Source organism: Montipora capricornis, chromosome 1 (assembly GCF_036669925.1).
Source record: "Montipora capricornis isolate CH-2021 chromosome 1, ASM3666992v2, whole genome shotgun sequence".
NCBI lineage: Eukaryota > Metazoa > Cnidaria > Anthozoa > Scleractinia > Acroporidae > Montipora > Montipora capricornis.
The window spans coordinates 25,596,697-25,624,196 of NC_090883.1; the positions used below are offsets into that span (position 1 = coordinate 25,596,697).

Below are 27,500 nucleotides of genomic sequence, written 5' to 3' on the forward strand. Positions count from 1 at the left end.
AAGGTTTACATGGATTTAGAATACAGGAAAATCTGGGATGAATTTGTGAAAGGTAAGGGGTAAGGTTCTGGGTTTGGCAGTACTCATGAATACAATACATCAGAGTGGCTGGTAGACAACTTCACCCAAACCAATGGTAATGGTGGTAATGGTAATGAATTTATATAGCTCATTTTCTATTAACATTATTCAAATGTGCTTTACAAGCAAGGGATCTATATGGATGAGATTGGACATCGGCACTTACAATGGTTTTTATGGCTGAAAGTTTTGTGCACAATAATAATAATAATAATAATAATAATAATAATAATAATATTATTATTATTATTATTGTTATTATTCATAATATCAAATCATGCATAACTATAATTTAATTATTGCTTACTTGCTCAAAATTGGTGTTAAAATGTGTCCTAGGCAAAAAATTAGGGCCACAGGATAAAAAAGATGAAAATACTATAAATAGTATGTTTAACGGGCTTCATACTGCTGGCATATGATCTGCAAGAAAATTTCAAGAAGTTTATAGCACCATTTATTGCTTACAGTAGCTGCAATAGAATAACATCACTTACAATGCCATAATTATGTTTTCTTCAGTTACAGGTTTAGATAAGCAAAAAATAATTAATAATGTTCACAGCCAATTCTAAAGAAAAAGATACAGCTAGAAAGATACTGACACAAGACTTTGAATATGGTATTTTGAATTTTCTTAGAAATTTATGAATTTGAAGAAGATGGACAAGAGAAAAGCATCTACTGGAATGTGAATTATCCTTGGCCCATGTCAAACAGAGATGTATCCTCATAAGCTTTAAGTACATGTATTAATGACCAGTACAAATAATGTATTATTTTGGTTTACCAAACAAAGATGACTTACAGTAGGTTAGCTAGGCTAACCTGTATAAAAGTGCATGACCACAATTATACTGTTTATAATGTTCTTCTTCAGCAGGTTTCTTTAGAGACCAGCTGGCAAAATGTGAAGGCTCTAAAAATGTTACAGTATTAAAATCATAGACACTGCTTACTTATGAGAAGGTGTGCATAGAGCCATAGACAAACTTATAATAAGTCACACAATTATGATCCCATGTGACGCTGCCTGATCTTGTCTTCAGTTGATGATTACCACAAGTGGAATTAATTAACCCATTGACTCCCAGGGGTTCCCCATCGACGAGTAAAATCGTCTGGCGTTAGACAGAGTAAAATACGTAGTACTTCTGGCCGGTTCAGGCCGGTTTGGACGTTTAACATATAATAATATAATGCAAGACCTTCATTTAACACGATCAGCTTGTGGGGACTCATGTATAAATAATAATCAGTTAAATTGACTGCAAAACAAAAATAAAAAAACTTAAAAATCACAATTTTCAGAACTAAGATTACTAAGATTAAGCAGACTCAAAATACTTAGCCTGCGTAGCAGCCGTTTTCCTTTCCTTTTCCAAATGCTCGCGAAGGGGACGAGACGAAAACTGCGAGAGATTGTAAAAAAATCTCTATAATTTTTTTTTTGCTCACGCCAGGCGCTCGCTCGCTTGTCCTATCTCCGCCTGGAAAAGGAAAGGAAACGGCTGCTACGCAGGCTACAAAATACTTGAATAAGAGTAAGGTGATAAAAACTGAGATACACTAAGAGCTATATACCAAAAAGAGTATTTGTTAATCGCGAAAAAGTTAGTTTACTTTAGATTACCAAAATCAACATTGATCCAACCTCTCACTAGTATAAAAACATTGTAGTACTTATTAGTTTTTTAATGTTTTATAAGAGCTTTTTCCCCTTAATTTGCATCTTCATATTTACTGCATGCACTTTAAAACAGTATGTATATACAAGAGCTCTCCGTGAGCTGGAGATTAATAGCATTCCAACAGTAGTTGTATTGGCTGAGAGTAACTTATCCACCAACACGCCAGAGAAGAGTGGTGTCGTCAGAGTCAAGGAATATCATCAGAGCTTGATTATTCAGGGAGATGGTGTGGTAGGAACAAAAGGTCAGGGGTGTTTAAAATGGCAGATTTAGCCAACTTTCAAACTTGGACATTTTGTTGAGGGCTTGTAAGATTTTCCAAACCTATTTTATAATGGTTTTTGTTTTACTTTTCAAAGTAGCTATTTGTACAGGACCCATACACCGGCCTCTCTTCGCTTTTCATACAGGAGTCTTCTTAGAATAATAATTTGTTACAGGTTCAATAACATTTGGAAAGTCTTACCTCGTCTTTTACTCTTTTATATGCAGTTCAGCTATCAAACAACAGCATTGATACCTGTGTTTAATCTCACAAAATACCTCCTTTGTTCAATGCCACCAGCCCTGTACCCATTTTAAATAGTGCTGATAAACAGTATTATTTTAAGTCTCAGCACCCATTTTAAAATGGTTAACTTTCCATAGCTGCATGGCTATGTCATTCAAGGTTAGGGCTAGAACCTGTAATAATCATTATAAGAATCAAAACTCCCCTATAAATAGCAAAAAAGTATATAGGTTGGTGTATATGGATCCCGTATGAATAGCCACGTCTGCCTTTTGTTTTACTCAGTGATTGAGGAAAAGTGCAGCAAGTTTCTTGACCATCCCAAAAACATTGTCTAGCACTGCTTGCATGCTCATTTTAAATGACCTTTGGCTTGTACTTGTCCTTGTGTTTTGTGTCCAGGTCTTTAAAGAGTAGATATGAATTTTGTTTACAATCCTTTCACTCCCATGGGGTTCCCCATTGAAAAATGGCATCAGGCAGACTTATTAAAATTATTGTAATTATTGGAGGTGAGAGGGATATCTAATATCTAAAAAGCACCGAAGTTCTCGGCGTGCAATGTGTCCTGGCCTCCTTCAACATGTCTGTGGGTTACCTCTTCCTGATGGTATGTTACGCTTTGTGACAGAGTGTTACGGTTTATACTGACTGTGTGTTACGTCTTGTGAAGGCGTGTTACGCCCTTTAAGGGTTAGTTACACCTTGTAATGGTGTTCTACGTCTTTTGAGGGTGTGTTGCATCTTGTGTTGGCTGTAACATCTATCCATGAGTGCAAGTAGTGGGGAAAGGCGCAGTATCTGCACAATTTTTTTCTTAGAAAATACTGCCCTTGTTCATAATTTCGCCTTTTGAACCTATCCTTTCCCTGCAGCCTAAATATACGCAACAGGCTGCTGTAACATGTCACAAATTATGCATCTCTAGATCTAAGTGTTTTCCCCTAAATCGTGTATGGTGTTAAGGTAGTTTAATGAGTTAGATTGCAAGCCAATTTCACTGTCTCCCTCGATCAAGGCAGTAAAACTAAGTTAAACGAATTTAATGATTGAAGTTGTTTTAAAATTGAGGCTATGGATTTTTTATACTTATGCCTCGTTTCAAGACAGGTTCAAGGCCAATTTTGTGGGCAACTTGTTAGGGGGTAGAGTGGCATAGTCGGGAAATTGGAAGAAATTTATCACAAGCTTAAATTTACTATCAAGATCTTTCCAAGATAATACCATACGATGTTAGTTAGTGAACAATAATTTTAAATGAAGTTGTAATCATGGTAATCATGTTTATTTTATGATTTACAATATTTCAAATATTTCAGCATTCATGCATTACTTTGATAACCCTGGAGGAATGATACCAACATGGCTCATCAACTGGGTGGCAAAGGTTTGTAAACTTAGTATACTCTGATACTCACCCAGTAGTCTTAAAGGAAATAAATACTCTCTGGAAACACCACAAAATGAATCATTTAACTTCTCTGGGTTAACTTCATTAACAAAGGCGATATTGTACAAATATCTGAAGCTCTTACCAGGACTGCCTTGCAATGATGGTTTGGTTAGCCTAAGGGAAAAGGGGGTGGGGTGGTGGTAATAGTTTAGCTTTTTTACTTTAAAACTGATCGACTTAATCTTTAGTTTTTACTTTGTCTAAGGCAGTGTGAATTTACTGGTCCCAAAGCAGACGATGGGCAGTGAAACCTTAGGTTGCTCCTGGACCAGTTGTTTTGCTTTCATAATAATTAAACACATGTCAAGCTTCATGTTGCTTTAAGCTGAATAATATTCAAGACAATATTAGTCCAAAATATCTTGGTGACAGTTTGAAATGCAAGTTACTGCCCAAAAGGTCATCTTCAGTTGGTGTTTTCATCTCTCTACCAAAGGGTGATTTCTCTTCCAGAGTGTATTGGAAATAACTTTTGACAAAACATTTAATTAATAGCCATGAAATCATGAGCAAGATGTACTCAATCTGTACAAAAGAAATTAAAAAAACTCAGATCTTCCAGGCTTAAAGTGCTACTATGATTTAAAAAAATCTCGGACTGTTTTTCTTCAGATTTTGAAAGTGTGTTTGCTTCAAAAGTGACTGGCAAAATTTTGAGCTTTGATTTCTCCAAAGGCTGTTTACTTTGAGTGTAAGTTTGGATTTCACTGTGCAATTTACTCGCATTTAACATTGACCAATTGGACCTCAAAAAGTTGGACAGATCTAGGAAAAAAGGACATCATTTACTCACTAGCTTAAAATTTCAGCATGTGAATGCAGCTTACTATTACAATAATTATAAATGCAAAACACTGTCAGTTTTATTAAAGTCTGAAAGCCCGAAACTCTTGTGCTGCATAAAATAGAAAAAATATTCCTGACCAGTACAAATAAACAGGAATCTTTTCAAATCAAGGCTTAAAACTTGGGTCACTAGTTCAAATAGTTTAAATGAAAACCCCAAAAAAGCTGAAGAATTAATTTTTTGGTCATAGTAGCACTTAATGGTAGTTTTATGATCGATGAGAAAAAATGGTGAAAAATAAAACATTTATTAAATTCAGTAAATTTTACTGACAATAATACTTTTCTTTCTTATAGACTGGAGTGCCTAGTTTCTTAAGCTCAATGAGAAAGGCCTGTTTAGGTTATGAAGATTACCTTTCAAAAAACAGACTATGAGAATCCATACAGATCTAATAAGTAAAGAGATTTTCAATTTTTTACAATATGGAGTCAGTGTTGATCTGTCCTTTCTAATTTTCATTAATTTTGATTTTTTACAACATACTGTACAATTGAAAAGTTAAATTTTAGAATATGCATATAGGATAAGGTGATCTATCATCTTGTACTTAAACTGCTAAGAAGGCCGTATGCATTAGGCCATTCTGCTAACTCAAGTTGTATTCATTGTTGTATTCAATTTTTAACAAATTAAACTGTGTTCTACGAGAAATAATAATATTTAAAACATTGTGTAAATATGACCTTTTCCCTTTTACATGTTGATGGAGACAATGTTATTAATAATATTGATTCCATGCTTTTTGTGTCTATTTAAATAAAATGACTAATCACTAAATGATAATTATCCCAAACATATGTCAAATTGCTATGGTTTTCCATAGCAAGAAATATCACCAAATGACTTGCATGCAGACTTTTTTAATAATTGTTTGGTAATTCCAGGGGAAATGCCCAAGGTTAAATTTCGGCTTTGTTTTTTTTTGGCCTTTCAGTCACAAGTTGCACTCAAGCTTGTAAAGAGCATGCACAAAGTTTACTAAAAGCACATACATGGCATGGTTGTGCAGTGGTTGATTTATCTCTTTAAGAGTGCATGTGCAAAGTTAATAAGCCAACATGTATAATTATGGTGTTCATCTTGAAAGTAAGCATGAATATGGTGTCTAAATACACTTAAACCACATACAAATGCACCCACCATGTTCACAGACCCACCCTAAAAGATGGCAAGCGTTTTCGGAACGGGTTAGTCCGCAAACTTAAAGTACACAACAACATTTGCAAGTGAACATAATGAGAATCATTGGCATCACTCAAACCTATTTATCATACAAAGTCATGTAAATAATCTTGCTGACATCTTTATTGTACTCTTCAAGAGTACGGAAACTTCCCCAGGGATCTTGTGGAACAGCTGAACAGTGTTTGCATTCTTTTGCGACTAATGTTTGTACAAGTACAAGGAAGGGTTATGTTTTTGCAAGCGTTTGGACACTTTGTTTAGAGTTGCCAAGTTTGTATGTTATGACAACCTCTTGAAGAAAAGAGGGCATTTACAAAATAATGTCTCTGCCAGTAATGTTACATTTCCCGCAAAGGTTTTTGGGATTGTTTTTGCCAAGTGCTCCTTCTACACTTTGCCAATTTTTGTTGATTTATTAAAAGCCCTAGTCGAGTTGAACTACATCTTTACTTTAATCGAGTCATAGACTCAGTCTGCTGTCGCATATGGAGCTTTAAGCAGTCACCTTTTGCTCCTCATGTTGTATGAAGAAAGTCAGCCTCTATTTTCACTTTCTAGATAGTGATACTTTTGCAACAGTTCCAGTGGTTGTTAATTCTTTCCATTAACATCTGAGTCTTCTGATGGACTGGTTATTTCTTGATGGAGTGCATGCAGCTGATACAATTGGTCCTCACTGATTTTAGACAAGTAATTCTCTGGTAAATTACCTCCAAAATCCTTTCCCTGTTGCTGCTGTCTTTCTAGCATGTCTGCATAAATCTGACAACAAAAATTGTGCAAATGAATTAAATGTTTCTTTAACACACTTAACAGTAATACACGTTCTTGTAGTGTTACTTCGTGACTGGGTAGAATAACAAAGCCCAGCAATCTGATTGGATCTGGGGTCAACCAAAAAAGATTTGATCTCACCTGGAAACCTGCAGACACAACTTTGCAATAATTTAATTCAGGAAGTTATCTCTTTTTACAAAATTTTTTGTTGTGCATGAAAACCTGTTGTGTTGGGAGGCATTTAGGCTAGGGTGACCTGAAAACACTGACCCCCGGTCCATGGACTTCCCTATGGACCGGGTCCACAGACTGCCTTACGGACCGGCCCATGGACTTCATCCAGAGCTACAGAACACCCCAAAACAACACAGAAATAAAAAAAATAAACAACAACTAAAGATTTGACTTTATACCAAGTTGTCTGAATACTGACCACTTGTGTTGGTTACGTTCGGGTAAGCTCAGTCATTCTCAGGCTCAGGCGCAAGTTATATTACAGTGGTTATCAGTCACACATGCCCCTCGATGACATTTTTTCATTTTTCAGCGGCAGTCGAATTCGTCATGGAAACGTTCATTTCATTGACATCCACCTAATATTTCCTTTCCAAATAATTATAAAGAAAATATTAATGTCTTTTAGGTGCGCGTGTGACTGATAACCCCTGTAACCAGGTATTGCCACTTCCTTCGCTGTGGACAGTGGTATGTCCAGAGTGCATCGAAAAAGACCGATAATAACTATGCTCTATTTGTGTTTATTCCATTCTGCCTTTTTTTTGGATCATTCTACCACGGGTTTATGAACTTGCCACAGGTTTCAGAAAATAGAACACAATTCTCTTTTCCAAAGAAAACGGTAGAAGGAACTCAATTAGTTATTATCGGTTCACAGCAAAGGAAGTGGCAATATGTGATTGATGCACCTAGCGGCCAAGCCTGACTGAGCCTTAGTCTCTTAAATTTGCAGAGCGTAATGGTGGAGATTTTGCCAACACGTACGAGTGATCTATCCAGACAACTGGTGTGTCAAATCTTCAATTATTATTTATTTTACTTTTCTTTATTTTTATTTCTATGTTGTTTTGGGGTGGTCTGTTGAGAGGGGCCGTAGTGATAGTCCGTGGGCTCATCCATAAGGCACTAGTCCGTGGACCTGGTCCGTAGTGGGTCCAAGGACTGGGGGTCAGTGTTTTGGGGTCAATCTTAAGGCTATGGTGTCTTCACTGACAACCATATGAAGGTGATAATATAATCTTCTCTTTCATTAAGGGGCAGGTACAAACACAGCTAGTCACAGGTCATTGTTTTATTGATACAGAACCAACCCTAACCGTTTACAAATGCTAAACATTAGGCCTTACGATTAGCTAAAATGAATGTTTAGGATTCTTTCTGTATTGGTAAAACAATGACCTGTGACCTGTAACCTGTGTTTTGTACCTGCTGTTAACAGGCATACATGTGGTGAAGTGAAGAATAGTTCCCAAAAGATACTGTCGGCCGTCTGTTGGCAGACTGTTGGCTGTCTGTTGGCCGACTGGACAGTTGGCCGACCGTTGCAGACTGAAGTGTCGACCGACCGTCGGTAGTTGGTTTTGCAATGCATTATAGGGTGATTGGAAAACTTCCTTTTTGCTACCGAGCAAACAAGCCCGTTTAGGTGTAAAAATACAATTTAGGAAATAGGTACATACAAAAATTGATAGGTACAGTCTGGAGATGGATGTCTATTTGCTGTTTTTAACTTTTAGTGCTTTGGGTTAATTTTTGGCTTCATTAACACTGTCGGCTGGCTGTCGGTAATGTGTCGGTATCATATCGGCCGACAGTTGGCCGAGAGCCGAACATGGGAGCTCTTGTTCACTTTTGCCCATGTACGTACAACCAAAAGCTTACGAAAGAACGTACGGCGCCTCCCATTACAATTGCACACGCCTCTCGAAACACAAGGTAAGTTTAAGTCACAGAAGGTGTGTAAGCAGCCTGTGAAACTGGAAGAGGGAAAATGATAACCTCTTACACTTTAACAATCAAATCCAATGGCCACTCACTTTCCACTCTTGAATGAACTCTGCAATTTGATCGGTTGTCGCATTTTTGTGCCGCCTGAATTCATCCTTCAAATACTGGTCTCCTAAGGCCTTTGAAGTTAAAGGAAGATTCTTATGAAGCCTGAGAATACGTCGGTAAAGTCTGATCGCAGAATTCATTAGAGGACTCCTAAAAATTCTGTACAAAATTCAACAGGTTTTCGCAACTGTCACATCGTTATATTCTTCCAGGCGTATCACGAAGCCCGAACCCAGTCCTTTCTTCGTTGTTTACTTTCGTCCACTGCGATGCATGCGACCACTTGTGAATACATTGGAAACGCTAATAATGTGTTATGGCCAGGTGAGGCTCTTTGTGGGAAGTCATTTCTGATCTGTTTTGGCGTTCTTTCTTGTCCGCAATGTTCACTCGAAGTTTGCCGATTCCAAAGAGGACAAGACGGTCGACTGCAGGTCTTTGTCTGAGGTAGAATGGCGGCAATGAACCAATCCAAAAACACATCTTCAAGTCCGAATGCAACGGGAGTGTGGAATCGATTGTCTCCAGAAGAGTTTCAACAGCTTCAGGAGTACACTAAATGTAAGACTACTTAATTCTGCTTTTCCTCTCGTTAACCTTCGGCACTGAGAACATAATTTATTATGTTACGTTATTTGGTATTAGAAAAACAACCAAACTTTGGCCTTTACGGGTGAATGGTGTTATTGTTTCGAGTACATCAATTGTCGAATTTTCATGTTTTTTTCGTTTTCTTTCGTGTAGAGATTAGCGTGTGGTTTAATTTGGCTTGATTATGTGAATTTGAATTTTTCAGAAACTTTAGGGAGGCAGCACTCCATTTTATTATATTTTAAGCAAGAAATGCATGCTCAATGCATGGTAAAAGCAGATGTGCAAGGAAGTGTCGTACCGTCTCGAAGAAACGTGGATGTTTTAAACTTTCGAACGTGGCGTTCAACTTTAGCCTACAAAAACGTTCATCATCATCATTATCGTTATAATGCTGGTATCACTACAACTGGTTGATTACGGTCCAAGTAACGCATAAATAAAACTCATTGTTTACGAGGAACGCGCAATTAATGTCAGCACACGAAGTATATGTACATTCGAAACATTGGATGACATGGCCGCTAATTTTTCATAGACAAATAATGATAATTTCGGTAAAGCAAGGAAAGATTTGGGTGGGTGTTTTGCCAGATTTTAGGTATTTTCTATCAATCAATTATACAAAAGAACAAAAGAATCACTCCCGCATTATTTTTCATTTGAATTTTCTTTTATTATACTCGTCGACTGTTTTAACTTACGTACATTATACCCTCGAAGCTTTCATTGAAAAGCACTTATTCCGCTTCCATGTGAGATTTCTCGTCGACGTTTTATATCTTTTTTGTAATCAAAATGTTGAATTTTTAGTAAGTAATTTTGTGTAAATGTCTGAGTTTAATTGGTATACTTTCAATAGTAATATTACATTCTTCCTTTCGATCTCTTGCCTGTCTTAAATGAACAGCTCACTTTCGCATATTTTATATCCGTATTTGATCTTGCATTATGGCTTCATTTTGAACCTTGCTTGGAGCATCACCGTACCGGTGTAAAAAGTCATGCTTTATCATCTCGTCTGTTTCCAAATGTGTGGTTTTTCACGACATCTGTTCCATTATTGAAGCTGATATCTATTGTTTTTCATCAAAAAAGTTTATTCATTTGTTTTATCTTTAGCCTAAGCACTATTCTGGGTTTATTTGTGATGGAAAGAGTAAGAAAAAATTAACATATTTATCTATCCACATTTTTCTACGTTACTTAATTCAAAGATGAAGCCTGTTATGGACCAGTTGTATTGCATGAGTCAAGCTTCCTAGCTTAATAGTATTTATTATTCCCTGCCTGAAAGTTGTCATAAAATATTTATGGCTTATGGTATGCAAACACTAGGAGATGAACAAAATATCGTCATTTTTTTACCCAATATCAAACTGTAAGAATGCCACACAGCATCAGATGTGCTTGAATAGAAATTTCATCGTTCTTTCTACCTTATTTTTGTAGCAATTATTTTTTTGTGTGGTATATCAAGGAACTTTCTTTGCGAGATTTTTTTATTTGTTTGACTCTCCTGTGGGGAGATTGTCATAGGCAACCTTCAATAAATTTTCGTGTTTATAAATGTGCTTAAAATTGCTTTTAAGGTGTTTCTGAGAATTGGGTGAAAGGGTAACTCCAAATTGTTATTTAGATTTTATCCATGGACTTCAAACTGTGCTATTAACAGAGATGGCCTAGATGTATCTTCTGCTTTTATGTGTATTTGTCGACAAATCCAAGGTTGAGTTAAGCCATACAAAATTCTTGGCTTGGGGCTTAAATGATGAATTTTAATTGTTGTATCTTCATTAAGAGTGGTGACTTCAGGTCTGTAGTAGTTAGTTGGCCTAATGGTTTGTTGCTTTTCCAAGCCAATCATGTGCCAAAATACTCTATCAAGCATTTCAGTTCCTCTTAACAACAATAAATTACCCTTTTTGCTTCAATTATCACATGACTGAATTTCCATAAGTTTGATTGGTGTTTTTATAGTACATATAAATTGTATGATGAAAAATGTCTTCTCTACTTCTTCTCTTGTAAAGAAACTATTCAATGGATTTTGCCTGCATGTATCTTGTTTCTATGTCACTGAAAAGTTCTCTTGGTGTTCTGAAGTTTTTGAAAATTATTGCAACTCATAATTCAAAATGTTTAATTATTCCACGAAAAAGAGAGAAAAACATACTGGCATAATTTATTGCCATTAGTTGTAAAAAGATTGCAATTAGTTGAAATATTCCAATTCTATTTGAAGTTAAGACAGATTTGAGATAAACACAGCTTCAACATGTCAAGCACTTTAAAGCATGGTGCTAAAGAGGAGGAAGAAAAAGCTAAAATAAAAGCAGTTTTACTGGTGTTAAAATCCTGTAAGTTGATGCACTGCTTTTTTCCAGGTTGTGGGGTCATTTTTGGGAATAATTTACAATTTTACATGGAATTAAAAATTCACATCTGCATGTGGTGTGATGGTTTTGTTTTTATTTCTCTACCACTGCCTATGAATCAGTGTCTTCTTTTTGCTGAAAAAATTGTGAAATCTGTACCTTTTCAGATGCAAAGACAAGTAGGTTAACTGATGTTCTTCAACAGTTCCGGGATGGCGTTTATCCTCAGTATAATCCTGAGAAAGTAAGTGAATCCTTGGAAATTGCTTTCATCTAAATCATTGCCATTTAAATTAACATTTTAAATCCTGTGCTCATGAATAATTATTTGTATTTCACTTGATATTTGTAAAGAAGGGTACATTTATGACACATCCTGTACATATTTTATATTATTTCCATCATTCCTCTGTCTCTAGGTACAGCCATCACGAGTGTTGAATTCTAACTTGAACGAAAGATGACTGTAGATTTTTATTATTATTCTTTAACAGAAAACCTAATTAATGTGCCTTGCTATTGCACCATTTTGTGCATTATAGATGTTTCATCAGCAGTATATACTCATCTATCAGTAGAAACTCTTATGGTTTTTTAGGTTTGTTTGGCAAGGTGTTGTTATTGAATAAAAATATTGCCAAATTAAAAAAAAGCAGAATATGAAAAATTATTAACAGATGTTTTCATTTTGGCAAATTTGAAATTTTGGTTGAATGTGAAAATTATGATTTTATTTTATGTTATAAGCCTATTTTATTACTGTTTGTTCTTTGACCTTTTTGTAAACACTACTTTTTGGCACTTTAGTGTGCAAAATACTCTAAATCAAAGGTGATAAAAATCTCAAAGTTTTCTTTTCCATTTTCAAAGGGATAAGTTTTAATAATAATCCAACTTTCATTGTTTTGTCTCTTCTCAAAACGTAACTGGAAAGAAAGCTGCAGATTAGTCTTTTCAATCACAAGGCATTTGATTAAGGCTGTGTGTGTACCTTAGCAAGTGACTGTTTTCTTACAATTATATATTATTGTATTTGGGTTGTTTAAAAAAATGGCCAAAGTTTGAGTAATGTTAATTTATTATTGGCAACTCGTCCCTCAAGGCTCTTGTCTTCCCAAACAAGGTAATGTACAAGTACTCTTTTCTTGTCTTCTAAGATGGTGGTGAGTAACATTTGTACAATTTTTTTTACACTGCAGTGAAGCATTGTAAGAGAAAGTTTAAGGGAAACATGATCAAAGCAGACAAAAAAATTGATATATTTTTTTATATCAACTCTCCACATGAAATTTAACACCAATCACAAAAAAAACCTACAAGAAATAAAGTGACCATCCTGTTATAGTGTATCGTTACATTTGTTATAGTGTCAGTAATTCATACTGAGCCTGCAGTATGTATGCGGTTATTGTAAAACCCATGTGCTCTTTGATTAATACAGTTCTTAGTTGATCCGCCATCTTACGTGCAGTTGTCTGTTTGCCCGAGAACAAAATACAATGTATTTCTGGCGGCGAGGATTCGAGCGACCATGCCCAGCCTTGGCAAAATAGAGGAGTTCAATTTAGCTACTACAAGTATCAACTGCTACCTAGAGTGACTGGAACAATATTTTGTGGCAAACAGTGTTCCCACCGATTCTGCCGAGTCACACAAACAAAGAGCAATCCTAATTTCTGTTATTGGCGCCAAGGCCTACGATGTCCTTTCGGATCTCTGCTCACCGACTCCTCCTTCTGAGAAAACGTATGCACAGCTCACCACTATCCTAAAGAATCATTTCGCACCGAAGAAACTTGTTATCGCTGAAAGATACCGATTCCACAATTGTACACAATGTGAAGGCGAGAGTGTCACAGCGTTCGCTGCAAACCTGAAACATCTGGCTTCAACTTGCCAGTTCGGCACTCACCTGGATGAAGCTTTACGCGATCGTTTTGTCTTTTAGTTTGGTCTTTGCAGAAAGGAGACACAAAAGAAACTGCTAACTGAGGAACACACTTTCGATGCAGCACTGAAGGTCGCCCTTGGCGCCGAAGTTGCTGAGAAGGATGTTGCTGCGTTCTCGCAAGGAAGTTCGGCTTCTGTTAACAAAGTTGACTCTGGTAATCATCGCAGTTTTCCGCCTACCCAACGTCGTAAGGGTCCTGGCAAGCGAGGCAAGTTCAATTCCTCGGGTAGCAACATTAAAGACCTCTCGGAGTGTTTGAGCTGCGGAAAAACAGGGCACCCACGTACTCAGTGTAAATACAGAAACTACACATGTCATTCTTGCGGTAAGGTTGGTCACATCTCGGAGGCATGCAAAGGGAAACCTCAGAAAGTGCATCAGCTGGAAGGATCAGAACCCCCTCAAACTAGTTCTCTCGATGATTCGGTTGATCCTTTTTCCTTCTTGCTGTACACTCTGAGCTCAGGCCAGCAAGGAACCTCTCTTCTAATGGAATTAGACACTGGTGCAGGCATCTCAGTTATTTCAGAAGAAACTTACAAGAAACACTTCAGTGGCACACCCCTCATGCCGTCAAATACTCGCCTACGTGCATATACAGGACACCCACTCACGGTACACGGGCAACTTATTGCACACCTAAAGTGCCAAGACCAGGGCACCGATGTCCCCCTTCTTGTTGTTGAAGGCTCAGGCCCATCCCTTTTTGGAAGAGACTGGCTGTCCCGACTCAACTGGACGAAGATCTGCAATATTCGCGTATCCGAGACAGACCTCCCACAGGGCGTGGCTTCCCAGTTGCACACAACTATCCAGAATCACCCTAACGTTTTCAAACCAGGCCTTGGAACCGTCAAAGGAATCACAGCCAAACTAGAGCTGGAACCTGACGCACGTCCTGTCCCCTATGCTCTTCAGGAAGCTGTTGAAGCTGAATACGACCGTCTTGAGTCAGAAGGCATTGTCGAACAGGTAAAGTTCAGTGAATGGTCATGTGGTTCATGTTCCCAAGGCAGATGGAACTACATGCTCTTGTGGTGATTATGTGGTTACTGTCAACCCCCAGCTTCACGTCCCTCAGTATCCAATTCCCCTTCCGGAGGATGTCTTTTTGAAACTGCGGGGTGGACAACGTTTCACTAAGCTCGATTTAAAGAGTGCCTACCAACAGCTCCCGTTGGATCCTGAAAGCCAGCAGTTCGTTACCATCAATATGCACAGAGGTCTTTACTGCTACAAAAGGTTACCCTTCGGTATTGCGTCTTCACCCGCTCTGTTCCAGCGCACTATGGACATCATCCTTCAGGGTTTAGATCAGGTGGCGAGTATACAAGATGACATTCTTATTACTGGCAAGGATGACGAAGAACACATTAAGAACTTAGACAGCGTCCTCAGCCATCTAGACCATTATGGCTTGCGACTTCAGCTAAGCAAATGCAAATTCATGCAGAAATCAGTAATGTACATGGGCTGTGTCATCTCTGCCAGAGGCATTTCTCCTACAGAGGAAAAGGTAGAAGCCACCCGACAAGCACCACGCCCTGAGAACCTCACCCAGCTGAGAGCCTTCCTTGGAATGATCGATTATCATGGCAAGTTTATCCGAAACCTGAGCTCTATCCTCCAACCACTCAATCGGCTTCTCCAAGGTAACCAAGAATTCAAGTGGTCCCCCCGGTGCGAGGAGGCATTTAAAAAGGCCAAGGACTCACTCTCATCCTCTCATGTATTGGTTTATTATGACCCGAGCCTTCCTGTTATTCTTGAGAGTGATGCAAGCCAGTATGGCATCGGAGCAGTCATATTTCACCGCTTCCCTAATGGTGATGAGCGACCTATCGCATATGCCTCCAGGTCCTTGAACTCATCTGAGAAAAACTACAGTCAGATTGAGAAGGAAGGTCTTGCCATTATTTTTGGGGTCACTAAATTTTACATTATCTCTTCGGGCGCAGTTTACTCTGCGAACTGATCACAAACCCCTGTTGAAAATATTTGCTCCGGCTTCTGCAACTCCAGTTTTGGCTGCTGCTAGACTGCAACGCTGGTCCCTTCTTCTCTCTTCGTACCACTACGAAATTGAGTTCAAGTCATCTGCTGAAGTAGCCAGCGCTGATGCCTTGTCAAGGCTCCCACTTCAATACAGGAAAGATGCAAGTGTGGAAGAGGAAATCGTCCACGTGGCCCCTCAGCAGTTAAAACGACACCCAGTTTCTGCCGCAGAAATCGCCAAGGACACATCAAGGAACCCTTTGTTGACGAAAGCACTGTTGCTTACGCAGAATTGTTGGCCCATTAATCACTGCAACGATCCTGACCTCAAGCCATACTTCACTCGCAGACACGAACTCTGTGGAGCTAGGCTGCCTTATGTGGGGTCTGCGAACTGTCATACCTCCTTCCTTAAGACAACTCATTCTGGCAGAATTACATGAAGGCCATCCTGGAATTGCATGCATGAAATCAATAGCACGCAGTCATGTTTGGTGGCCGAAAATAGATCAGGAGATTTAACAGGTTACCCGTGAATGTCAACCGTGCAACAAAACCCACAAGGCTCCTCCAGCCTCACCGCTTCTTCCATGGTCTTGGCCAACAGCTCCATGGCAACGTGTTCACGTAGATTTTGCCACCAGTCAGGCAAAACATTACCTCATCATGGTTGACGCCCACTCTAAGTGGCCTGAAGTGATTAGTCCCATGAAAACAACAACAGCCGACTCAACCATTAATGTCATGCGTAATATTTTTGCAAGATATACGGTCTACCAACCCAAGTAGTCAGCGACAACGGCCCACACTTCCAGTCTAAAGAGTATGAAGAGTTCCTGCTGCAAAATGGCATTCAGAGAATTTTAGTCTCCCCTTACCATCCCTCTTCAAATGGGTTGGCTGAGCGGTTTGTGCAGACTTTCAAGTATGCAATGGAGTCATCAGCTGACGATCCTGCAAGCTCTATACAGCGACGGATTCAGAATTTCCTCTTATCCTACAGAAGCACACCACATGCTACAACCGGCTCATCCCCTTCCAAGCTATTCTTGAAGCGAGAACTTCGCACTCGATTGTCTTTGGTTACACCTGATATTGGATCTCGCGTGGCCGGCCAGCAGGACAAAATGAAGTGCAATCACGACAAGTTTGCAAAGTTCAGGGAGATAGCTGTAGGCGACTGTGTTTTAGCACGTGACCACCTATCGGGACAGAAGTGGCGACCTGGTATTGTCGTACAGCAATCATCACCTGCTTCTTTTCAAGTCCAGTTGAACGATGGACGGAATTGGAGGAGACATGTTGACGATGTACTTCAAAACACCCCCAGTTCTGCTGTGACTCATTCCAGCTCTGTCGAAGTTACATCTGATCAATCTACAGAAGGCGTTACTTCTCCCAGTACTGGAAGCAGTACACCCCCACCCGAAGAATCTGAATCAGAGGAGTCGCCAAGCACCCCTACTCCTCCCACCCCTGCTCCATGTCGGTCCAAACGTGCTACTAAACCACCACACAGACTGGTTGAAGAAATGGACTAAAAGCGTTATGTCTCCCCTTAATGACATTGAACTGTGCTTCTAATAGTTTTGTTCCTTTTCTTGAAGTTTTGATCATTTAGAGAGTTTTTAACAGTTGTAGTGTACTTCCATTTCTTGTCAGGCACAACATTTCTGCGGGGAGGTGTTATAGTGTATCGTTACATTTGGTATAGTGTCAGTAATTCATACTGAGCCTGCAGTATGTATGCGGTTATTGTAAAACCCACATGCTCTTTGATTAATGCAGTTCTTAGTTGATCTGCCATCTTACGTGCAGTTGTCTGTTTGCCCGAGAACATAACACATCCCAATGTGGTATTGTACAAAATGAGACTTACGGTGTATGCTATTCACATTATCCCTTGAATATATTTTTCTTTGGTACGCACAGGGATTTCAATTGAATTTTCTACATGTAAATTGGCTTCTGGTTTGGGCAGAGTTCTTGGGCAAGACACTTAACTCTCACGGTGCCTCTCACCACCCAGGTGTATAAATGGGTACCGGCCAATTTAATGCCGGGGGTAACCCTGCGATGGACTAGCATCCCATCCAGGGGGGAGTAGAAATACTCCTAGTCGCTTCATGCTACAGAAACCGGAGATAAGCGCCGGCCTGATGGGCCTTCTAGGCTGGTAGCAGACTTTACCTTTGAGCAGAGTTAAATCTTTTTCCAGGGGTGTCTGTACTGGGCGTGTCATTTTTTTTTACGCTGCAGTGAAGCGTTGTAAAAGAAAGTTAAGGGGGGGGGGGGTGGCTCTTAACTGCCAAACTGTTGCTATGGACCCCTTCAAATAATCATTTCTCAAATCCCTAGCTCTCAAGGCAGGCGTAGCATAGTCGGTTAGTGTGCGACCTTCTGAGTTGGAGGGTTTCCATATCGATCCCCCTTATTTGATTGACGCCTGTTGCGACTTTCTTCTGTACCGTGTTGCTGTTACAGTAACTTTGAATACCCGTGAAACAGAGCATTGATGGAGAAAGGGGAGTAAATGGTGCGCACCGAGGGCCACAAGTTTATCAGTAACTCTAGTTGACTGTCACGTGCTACCCTTGTAAAAATAAGGACCGTTACCTTTACCTTTGACTCTAAAGTTACCATTTTTTGCCATGTTTGTTCTATTTTAACTTTCCTTTTTCTTATCTGATTATGTACATGTAGTTTGAGTCACAATCAATTTTGGTAAATCACATGACCAAAACAGAAAATGCCTAAAAACTCGGCGAGTTAACTAGATGTTTTTCACAAGTTTTTAACACAACAGTATTTGGACATTCTAATTTAATTTAATTTATTAACTTTGCCAGTCAAGCTGACAGAGCAGCTTGCTCCAATTACTGTGGCCCCTTTTTTTACCCCCCAACCATGATACACAACAGAAGACAGACCACAACACCTACTTTTAGCGACAAGTGTGTGGGATCTTTTACATCCCACAGGATTATGAACATTAAAGGGTTGTGAGACTGGCCCTATCAATAATGGTTTATTGTCCTTATCCAAGAAGACTAGAGAGTCTAACCATTTGCAGATGTAATAATTATTACAAAGCCAGCACTTTCTCCTCAGTTATTGAAAGACCCTGAGTGTTGGTCCAGCCAGAGTTGAATGCACGACCTGCCGCGTGACAGCCCGGTGCTCAACCAACTGAACCACTGATGCTGGGTGTAGCTTGGACTTTAAAAGCAATTATTTCTCATAAAAATTATGACATCATAAGGCCCTCCTTTGATACTGTAACACTTATCAGTTGCATTTCTTGTCCACAATTTTTTCAGAAATTCCATGTTGCAGTTTGCGAAAAATGATAGGTCGGTTCCCCTGATCCTGTGAAAAAACTGCCTCTTGCTTCCGTTTGTTTCATGAAAGCTTTTACCTGCTTTTCACTAATTCACACAACAGAGGACTGAGGCTAGTTGTGCACCCCCCCTTCTGATTGAAGTGTTGTCAGATTTCCATTGAAAAAGTTACTTCAAAGTACCTTATTGTAGGGCTCTTGACTGAAAAGTTTCCTTAGCAACCATCGTCTTTCTGTAGTCAAGAGCCAGCCCCCTTAACCCTTTTACTCCCAAACGGGCCTGAACTGGCCAGACTTAGTATTTTACTCTGTCTAACACCAGACTATTTTACTCGTCAATGGGGACCCCCCTGGAGTCAATGGGTTAAACTGATTGTATCACCTTTTTCCAGGGGTGTGCCAGGTTTAAAAGAATGCTCCCAAATGCTACATTTCAAAAGTAAAATAATTATTGATAATCTTGTTTAGACGATTTCATGTTGTCATTCTCCTCGTGAGTTTTAATCTTGGGGAGTCAGTGCGGCTTAGCAGTTACATGTATTAACTGTGCCTTCCATCTCTGTGACCTGAGTTCAACCCTTGGCCCCGAGGTCGTATGTGGGCTGAGTTTCAGTTGATCTTTGGAGTCAAGTGATACATGTACATGTAGTACACATTCAGATAAAACAATAGGCAAATTCCATTTATAGGAAACCAATATCAAATTGTTTACTCACAAGACAGATGGAACTGTAATACCTTTGAGCAAATTTAATGTCTCATGTAGTCAGCTTCAAACCATGGAGTCAAACCAAGGAGTTTCAATTTTAAAAAAAACCACTTTCTCCATGGTTATTCGCAGGGTTTCTTTACTCTTGAAGTACATGCAATCAACTTGGTAATAACCAATCATTAACGGGTTATTTTAAGCAAAATAGCAGCTGCAGGCTGACGGGGCACTGGGTACTGGGTATTTGAAGATTGGTGATTAATGGTGAGTCTTAGGAACGTTGAGTCTTAAAAAAGAGGATCACAATCTTTGGGCACAAGCAGTTTTCTTACATGTACATCATGATTCAGACATGTACATGTACGTGTATGCCTTGATTTGATTTGATGCGGGCATGCTGTCCTGTGTTTTCGTATGTTGGATTTAAGCCTAAACCTTATTTAGCTCCTCAGGTGTAATGTTTGGCTGATAACCAAATAATCGTCGTCATCATCTTAAAGACGTAACAGCTTTTCTAGTCAAGCACTAGTAAGAGAAGAGTCTGACTGATAATCAATTCAAATCCTTGTATTTTATTAGCATGAAAGGTACCTATCATTCATGTAGTTTTGCTTTTTGCAGCCTATGGACTATGAGGGATTCAAGCTATTTATGTCAGCCTACCTTGGTAACAATGTAAGTGAAGACTTGTGTCAGCATCTGTTCTGGGCATTTCATAAACAAGTGGCTGTGCGTTCTCCGTCCTTGTCACAAACTATCATTGACAGTGTTGCGGCTACAGTGGTGTCAAATTCACAGCAGGATGTTAACAAATTTGATCAGCGGAGACGTGAGTTTTCCCTTCATGGCTTGTACATGTACAGCTGTGATATTGTTTGGTTGTGTAACTTCCTATTGTTTTTCTACCAAACATACACTGTAAGAGAGCATGAGAGCTGTAGTAAGGACACTCTCTTTCACTTCACATGACTAGAACTCCTGGCCTGCCCAGTGTATATATATATGGTGTATGGGCATCTGTTGTTTTTTCCCTTAATCAAAGAACATGACTTAGGGATAGGCTGCTAAGCTCTCTTCAGCCATGCAAGTGCCTCTTAAGTTTTCAATAATTATTATTATTATTGAGATTGAATACATACAAATTAATAAATCTAGTGAAGTCCGGTTGAACATTCCTCGTCAGCAGTAAGGTCTTAAATCAATTTTCAGGGCTCAAGGGTAAAGCCAACAAGCCACACAAATACATGTAAATATATTTGAAAAAAAGTACTCAGTTCTGATTGGGTAAAAGAGGGCAGTTCTCACTGGTGCAAATTTGTAATACAACTGTAAATTTTTAACAGGAGTACAGATTTGCAAGTACTCACCTACAAGTAAAGTGCAAATTGCAAATGCATAGGAAATGCATGGAATGGATTTTGAACAAAACTCTTGTACTGCAAAAGTATGAATATTTTGTTTCAACCAATCAGTTGAATACTGGCACTGGATACTGACACTGGACTGGTAATAAGAGTGATTTTTCACTGGCTGAGTGAAACAAAATAAGGGAAAAATGTTTTTCTCATGCATCGCTGGGGCCTGGGTATAGGTCATGTGACCTATCGGGCGGGCAGTTGTTTTTGTTGCGTCCGCCATTGCCGACTTTCCTCCCCACCCACCCAAAGATTTTCAGTTTTTATACAATACCAGTAATTTACTAGCCTTGAACTTTTTTCGTTATTTCCGGTCTTTGGTGTAATGCTACTTGACATGTATTAGCTTAAATTTGCAATAAAGGTCAGGCTTGTGGCGGTCAGCTTGACATGGCTACCAGCGGTGTGTGAGAAAAGCTATAGTTGGTCCAGTGTTAGTGTAGATAGTCAATATTCAGCAACACAATGAGCAAGAAGCGACCTACAGCTATAAGCACTCACCAAAATTTTGGCAAAAACATAAGAAACTCTACCTAGAGACAGCAACATTCATTGCTAATTTTGCTTGATAAATTATTGTGTACCCTTATTTGAAACTGTAATCGTTTGTTAAGAGGAAATTATCATTGAGTTTACATGGAAGCTCACAAAATGATTGAGGTTGCAGAAAATTTGTAACACGCAGCAGCAACGTTAATTTGCAAATACCAAAAAAATGACAGCAACATTAATAGTTATAATATTTTTTCCATATTAGCTAGAGTGACATCAGCACAGCATAAAATCAACGCAGTACAGCTGGGCTCTTGGAATGTGTTATCATTTATGATCTATCTTAAGATTGTTTTTACCAATAATTGGAACAGCCTGATTACTGAAGCTTGTGTCACGTGAAAAAAGTCATACCCACATGTTTAAATAAATTATACGTGTACCCATAACTAGTACTGTACTCAGTTTACAAGTATTTTATCAGTTTTAATCCATGAGGTTAAGCTGAGTAGTTTTATACCTTATAAAACACAACCTGCGAGTTATTGAACGGCTTAAAAAAACTGTACGTGAATTCCACAAAAAGCGTGTCCCTCTGGAGACCGAACAAAGGTTCAAATTGTAAGTCTTAGAGGAGAACATACAATTACATGTACATGGTGTAGTTGGCGACTAACTGAGAAAGATAAGTCGCCAAATTATAAGTAAATTCAAGTTGCCAGAAGGTTAAGGAGCCCCAAAGGCAGGAAAACAAATCCGAAGCTTTCCATTAACACACAATCCACATGCTCAAGGTGCAAGCAAAATGTAAAGAAAGAAAATAAAACTGCCGAAATCGATGCTAGTTGTCATGCTGTAGGTTGAGCGAGCAAAACGCAATCAAGATGGCAGATACAAAGTATGTTTTTTCAATACCAGCGGTCTTTCTCTAAAATGCTGCGTCTGTGATTTACACAGAAGTAACACACCTGGTAATGACGTCACGTTGAAATCCACAGATTTTAATTAAGGGGAAACAGACATATGAATTTGATTTATCCACATTTTTTCGCAGCAGAGCAATCACAGAATTTACAATGTATGTTCCTTATCCTGAAGCGCTTATTTATTTATTCAATGTTTTTTCAGTTCTAAATGAACTCACCAAGTTGGCAACTAAAGGAGAATCTTTAGTCGCCAAAGTGGAAGTTTTAGTCACATTGGTGACTGTATTGATCATGATTTCGTGCCCTGCATAAAGAATTCTAGTGAGGAATGTTTTTATTATCGGTTTTTAATTAAAAGCTCATGCGGGTGACATTTTTTTGCTGACCTGATACATGCATGTAGTTTGTTTTGCTAATGAGATATTAATGAGCTGTTATTTAAAAATTTTAAAAATACAATAAAAACAAAAAATAAATAATTTAACTGGGGGACTGCATGGTTAAAAATTAGTGTAACATTTTACCACTTAAAGTGTCTGTGGCTGTAGAAATGATTGGATGGTACGAATTGTGTAATGTTCAATTTCCCAAACCACGTTCAAGAACACAATGTAATTGCCCAATAAGGCATCGCTAAAAGAATTGCAGTACATAAAAGACCACCTGAAATGTCCCAATGTTGTAGGTTTTGCAGTGGTGGCCCAGAAACAGTCGTGGGCAATCGCCCATTAGTTTTCTTTGCGAACCAAATTGCCTGCAGCTGAGAAAAGTGCACTTTTTTGTGTCATGTCAATGAATAAATTTTCTTGTAGATATTGGTATCAGATCATTAAATTGTCTAAAAAAGGTGTGAGTTTTCTGTGGTTGAAGAATATTGCTTTGGGCTTCAGAATAAATTTTCTGGGGAAGCATGCCCCCAGACCCCCTGTAGGAGGGAAGGTCCACATAGCTTTCTAAATACTTTGCTCGGGTGTTAAACCCATATGCCCAAAAATTTCAAACCTTATTGAAACCCCTGGATCGGTTTGGAGTGTTTTACAGTGGTTTAAATCCATGTCATTAAACACAGGTTAATTAATATCTTGACTACATTATACATCTTGAGCAATGAACATCAATTGATTAAACAAGCCTGGCAACTTTACTGTTGGTAATACTTATTAATTTTTGTTACTAAAGTAACTTAATTTTATTATTAAGCTGAAATAAAGTTTTTTCCTTTTTTATGTTAAAGATAGTTAAATTACGTTACTAAATGATCATAATCAATTAAATTTATTGTTCAAAACTAACAGTTGAAATTAATCAATAAAATAATAGTAATTCATTTAAAAGGTCAAACTACACATAATTTCAGTTTCAGAAATTCCAGGCATCCACAGTGGAGCTGGAACAGCAGCACTGGTTGCCACAGCAGCTGCTATTGGGGCCAGTGATACGCCTGAAATAACTCTTTCTAAAGTCAACGATGATGATGATGATGCTGAAACAAGTCCTAAACCTAACGGATCCCCCACCATTAAAACTAACAATAATGACTTCACAGCCACTCCTCAAACACCCCTCACATTGTTCCCTGTACCACAAGATTCTCTAGGGCTTGGTGCATGGGGCAGAAAGGCGCCTGATTTAAAACATCACTTCCGAAGACATTCTAGTGGATCTTTCATGGGTTAGTACTGCCTTGACTTCACTAACATAAAAATCATTTTTGTCTGTAAAGTCCTAAACCCAACCATAATTAGAATTTAAAAGTTAACAGTTTTGCATAACAATAACCATTTTTTGTTGCAACTTTGAATCGCTAGTTAAAGATAATCTATTGGTTTTTTTTTTTTGAGAAAATGAAAATGGCATTTGTTTCTACTTGAATGTATTAAAACAACAGACACTCTTATAAATGTACAGTGTATGTGAAGTGAGGGTTATAGACAAAAGAGAGAAGTGATCCTTGAACTTACTGTATCTAGACAATTTAATCACTCACTGAAAAATGTCCCCATTTACCCTTTGACGTCCAAACCGGCTTTTAGGCCAAACTTAGTATTTTTACTCTGTCTAACACTAGACGATTTTACTCGTCGTCAATGGGGAACCCCTGGGAGTTAATGGGTTAAGCAATTGTCTCTCAGACACTTGAAAAATTTAGGCATCAGTATGCTGGCATCGCTGAGGTCATTGAGTTTGAATCCTGTTGAAGCGGCCTGAATTTTTCCGGTGTCTATAAGAGTCTATAATATTGCTTAAATTGTCTGGCTGAGTGCGAGGATCACTTCTCTCTTTCGGCGATAACCTGCACCTCACATGTACATATATTTCATTCATTGAGTTGTACGTGGTTCACTAGTAAGAACACTTGGCCCAACAGATTGACATACTTCCAACTGAGCAGCTTCATAGAGCTCTCAGTTGGTAGAGTATTGCACTTGCATCACAGAGGTAATGGGTTGGAATCCAGACGCTGCCTGAATTTTTCAGACGTCTCTTTCGTTTACTCTTAAAGTAAATTAAATGTTGTGTATGTGTAGTATGTTAACCCAGCTCTCTGAGGCCTAACTTCAAGGTTATTTATGGACAACGTAATAGTGGGATGTACTGTTTAATGAGGTAGTGCTTAAAATGAAAAACAAAAGAGGGTTCAAACATTAATTTTTTCAGCCCAGTATTAGGCAAATTGCTTTAAAATTTGATGAAAACAGGAGTCAGTTCAAGAGTTAATCTAAATTCCTATTTGATTCCTCTCTATTTGTACCTGTCCTTCTCACTTTCCTGTGCTGTCTTTGGTAGTGTTTTTTTTTCTTTAAAATATCTGTATCCCACAAGGGGACACTGTCTATGGAACTATTTACTCCCTCCTGTTTCTCCCCATTGCCTCCTTTGTTAAAGCAGACTTTCATTCCTGTGTGCAGTGTGTGGAAAAAGAAAGAAACTGGCAGAAATTGTTTTGGTCAGCCAAGTATAATAATTAATTTTATAGCTTCAAGGTTTAATTCTGAGATAGCAAAGGTTTATAGTCATCTCAACAAGGAGAAGACTTCGTACAGAATGAAATTCATCTGTTAGACAACTGTCATGCTTAACAACAGCAAGAAATTAAAGTCCATTCATTCAATACAATGAAAGGGAGAGATAACAGAGGTTATCCCTATAAAATTATGAGGGTATCCGCCCAAAAGATCACCCCAGTCACTTCACCCTTTCATGACCGTGATCAAAACTTTTATTCTCCTAACTAGTACCATGATGGCTTTATTTGTTGGGTAGTCATGAGAATTTGGTGTTATATCAACATAGTACCTCTTAAACTGATAATGTTCTTCACTCTCAATACCTGTCTGACTGTCATTTTATTGAAATTGTGAGGAGGATTTGCATACCGATCACAGATTTTAAATTTTGCCATACAATTGCTTGAAATTTACGCCCAGTCAGACATGCGTCTGTGGGAAAAAACTACAGACAAATGTACTTGGGGAAATTTAAAGTGTCACTGGGCAAATTCTAGTGTAGCTAGGTTTCTCAAATTTTGTCAGTAAAATTCTTTGGTTAGTAACTTATTAAGTTTACCATTCACGAATTTTGCTACATTCAAGGTTTTCTCAAGTTATTTTAATGCAGATTCCCATAGAAACACTGTAATTTCGGACATGTTTGCCTACCCGTCAAGGTGGCTTCCAAAACCAGCCTATTGCTGTTTACGTTGCTTATGTTCAGAGATGTGCACAGAATGTTAATAAAAATAATTAAGTATTCCTTTGAGTCTAAACACCAATGCGGTTGGCATTAGGGTGAAGCAGTTAGCATTAGTTTAGTTGTCTTGTTAAGGACAGTGCCTACTATTGTTATTGCTCATACGTTCTACGCATCTTGAGATACTCGGATTTCTGATGGGTGGTGCTTATTAATACAGGGATATTTTTGCACAGTTCAAAGCTATGCGGAGAATTAAAGCAAAACTTAGCAAGTGCTGTTGGTATCCAAAAAGAAAATTGAGTGTAACCATGCATTTTCAGAGATAATTAAGCTTTATTCAATTTCGAAAAGAACACCACACATTGCTTTGTATTTTAAAGCTTTTTATAAATATTGTTGATTAATTATCTTCGAAAAATGTGTGGCTATTCCCAATTTTCTTTTTGGATTTCAAGATCTGCTTCTCCCAAAAATTCAGTAAACCGTACAAAAATACCTTTGAATTTGTAGACATCCATTAATTTCTAAGGGTACTCTAAAACCTCATTTAGTGCCTTAATATTTCAAAGACACAAGTTGTGTTGAAGTTGATTAGAGAGGAAAGGGGGCATTCTTTGATTTTTACAAAAATTGGTCCACATCTCATGAGCAGCATTTTTGGACGTACTGTAGCTAGCATACCTTGATGCAGTTTTATTGTCTGGGTTGTTGAAGATGGAAGGACTGTGTTTGGTTCACGACTGATGTTTCCACAACTGGAGGGTAGGTTATCTTCAGAGTCAGGTTGTGGAAACATCAGGTTCAAACAACCGCTCTTCTCAAGAGTGTACTACGAAAACCACCAATCTGTGGAATGGGCCTGAATTATTGAGTCACTGTCTCGCCCACTTTCGTTAAACAATTTGATGAAATTCCTTTCCCGCGGGCTTAAGGTGTACAAAAGGACATCAACAATGGAAAAACATCTTTTCTTTGGCAATCCCAGAAGAACTTCAAACGAAGAATCCTGTGGTGGTCTCCCCCTTTTCTGATAATGTCTTGTATAATCTTCATTTTCAAGTCTTCTCCGAGAGCTTTTCCACGATATTAGAGCCTTCCATATATGTGTGCTCAGTTCTGCCGTTACTTCCTTAGAATTTGAACTATTTGCAAGCGAAAGTGGGCGGGGCAGAGACACGTAAATTGCTGCCCATTCCACAGATCGGTGGTTTTCGTATTACTTGCTCAGACGATCGTTGCCATCAAGGTATGGCATTCCTAGGAAAGGAAAGGAACTTGGGGACACTGTAAACTGAAATAAACAATTATTAAGTCAAAACCAGTCAAATTCCTATTAAGGGTATTCATTTAATTACAGCTTGGGGTTTAAAGTAATAATTTGTATTTATG

The 27,500-nt window shown here is 38.5% G+C and overlaps 3 protein-coding genes across 5 annotated transcripts in view; 2 read left to right on the forward strand and 1 right to left on the reverse strand.

Moving 5' to 3' along the window:
* Nucleotides 1–5,252, forward strand: part of LOC138037020 (phosphatidylcholine transfer protein-like) — a 7,644-nt gene extending 2,392 nt beyond the window's left edge. For both annotated transcript variants that reach the window (XM_068883034.1, XM_068883040.1), the window contains exons 3-7: nt 1–52; nt 723–805; nt 1,845–2,016; nt 3,603–3,670; nt 4,880–5,252. The exon at nt 1–52 is cut by the window's left edge and continues 66 nt beyond it. In XM_068883034.1, coding sequence (XP_068739135.1) covers nt 1–52; nt 723–805; nt 1,845–2,016; nt 3,603–3,670; nt 4,880–4,960 — 456 coding nt within the window. In that variant the 3' untranslated portion in view covers nt 4,961–5,252. The remainder of the gene's footprint in view (nt 53–722; nt 806–1,844; nt 2,017–3,602; nt 3,671–4,879) is intronic.
* LOC138037043 (succinate dehydrogenase assembly factor 3, mitochondrial-like) lies at nt 4,815–8,844 on the reverse strand. The gene is made up of 2 exons (XM_068883056.1): nt 8,603–8,844; nt 4,815–6,533 (listed from the first exon to the last, which is right to left on the reverse strand). The coding sequence occupies exons 1-2, from the start codon at nt 8,759–8,761 to the stop codon at nt 6,363–6,365; spliced, it is 330 nt and encodes a 109-aa protein (XP_068739157.1). The 5' UTR covers nt 8,762–8,844; the 3' UTR covers nt 4,815–6,362.
* A 61-nt stretch (nt 8,845–8,905) lies between these two features.
* Nucleotides 8,906–27,500, forward strand: part of LOC138036996 (diacylglycerol kinase beta-like) — a 57,520-nt gene continuing 38,925 nt past the window's right edge. The window contains exons 1-4 of one of the 2 annotated variants that reach the window (XM_068883019.1): nt 8,906–9,182; nt 11,758–11,834; nt 20,207–20,414; nt 23,776–24,090. In XM_068883019.1, the coding sequence (XP_068739120.1) occupies nt 9,074–9,182; nt 11,758–11,834; nt 20,207–20,414; nt 23,776–24,090 (709 nt within the window). In that variant the 5' untranslated portion in view covers nt 8,906–9,073. The remainder of the gene's footprint in view (nt 9,183–11,757; nt 11,835–20,206; nt 20,415–23,775; nt 24,091–27,500) is intronic. The other variant, XM_068883022.1, reaches the window with a different exon arrangement.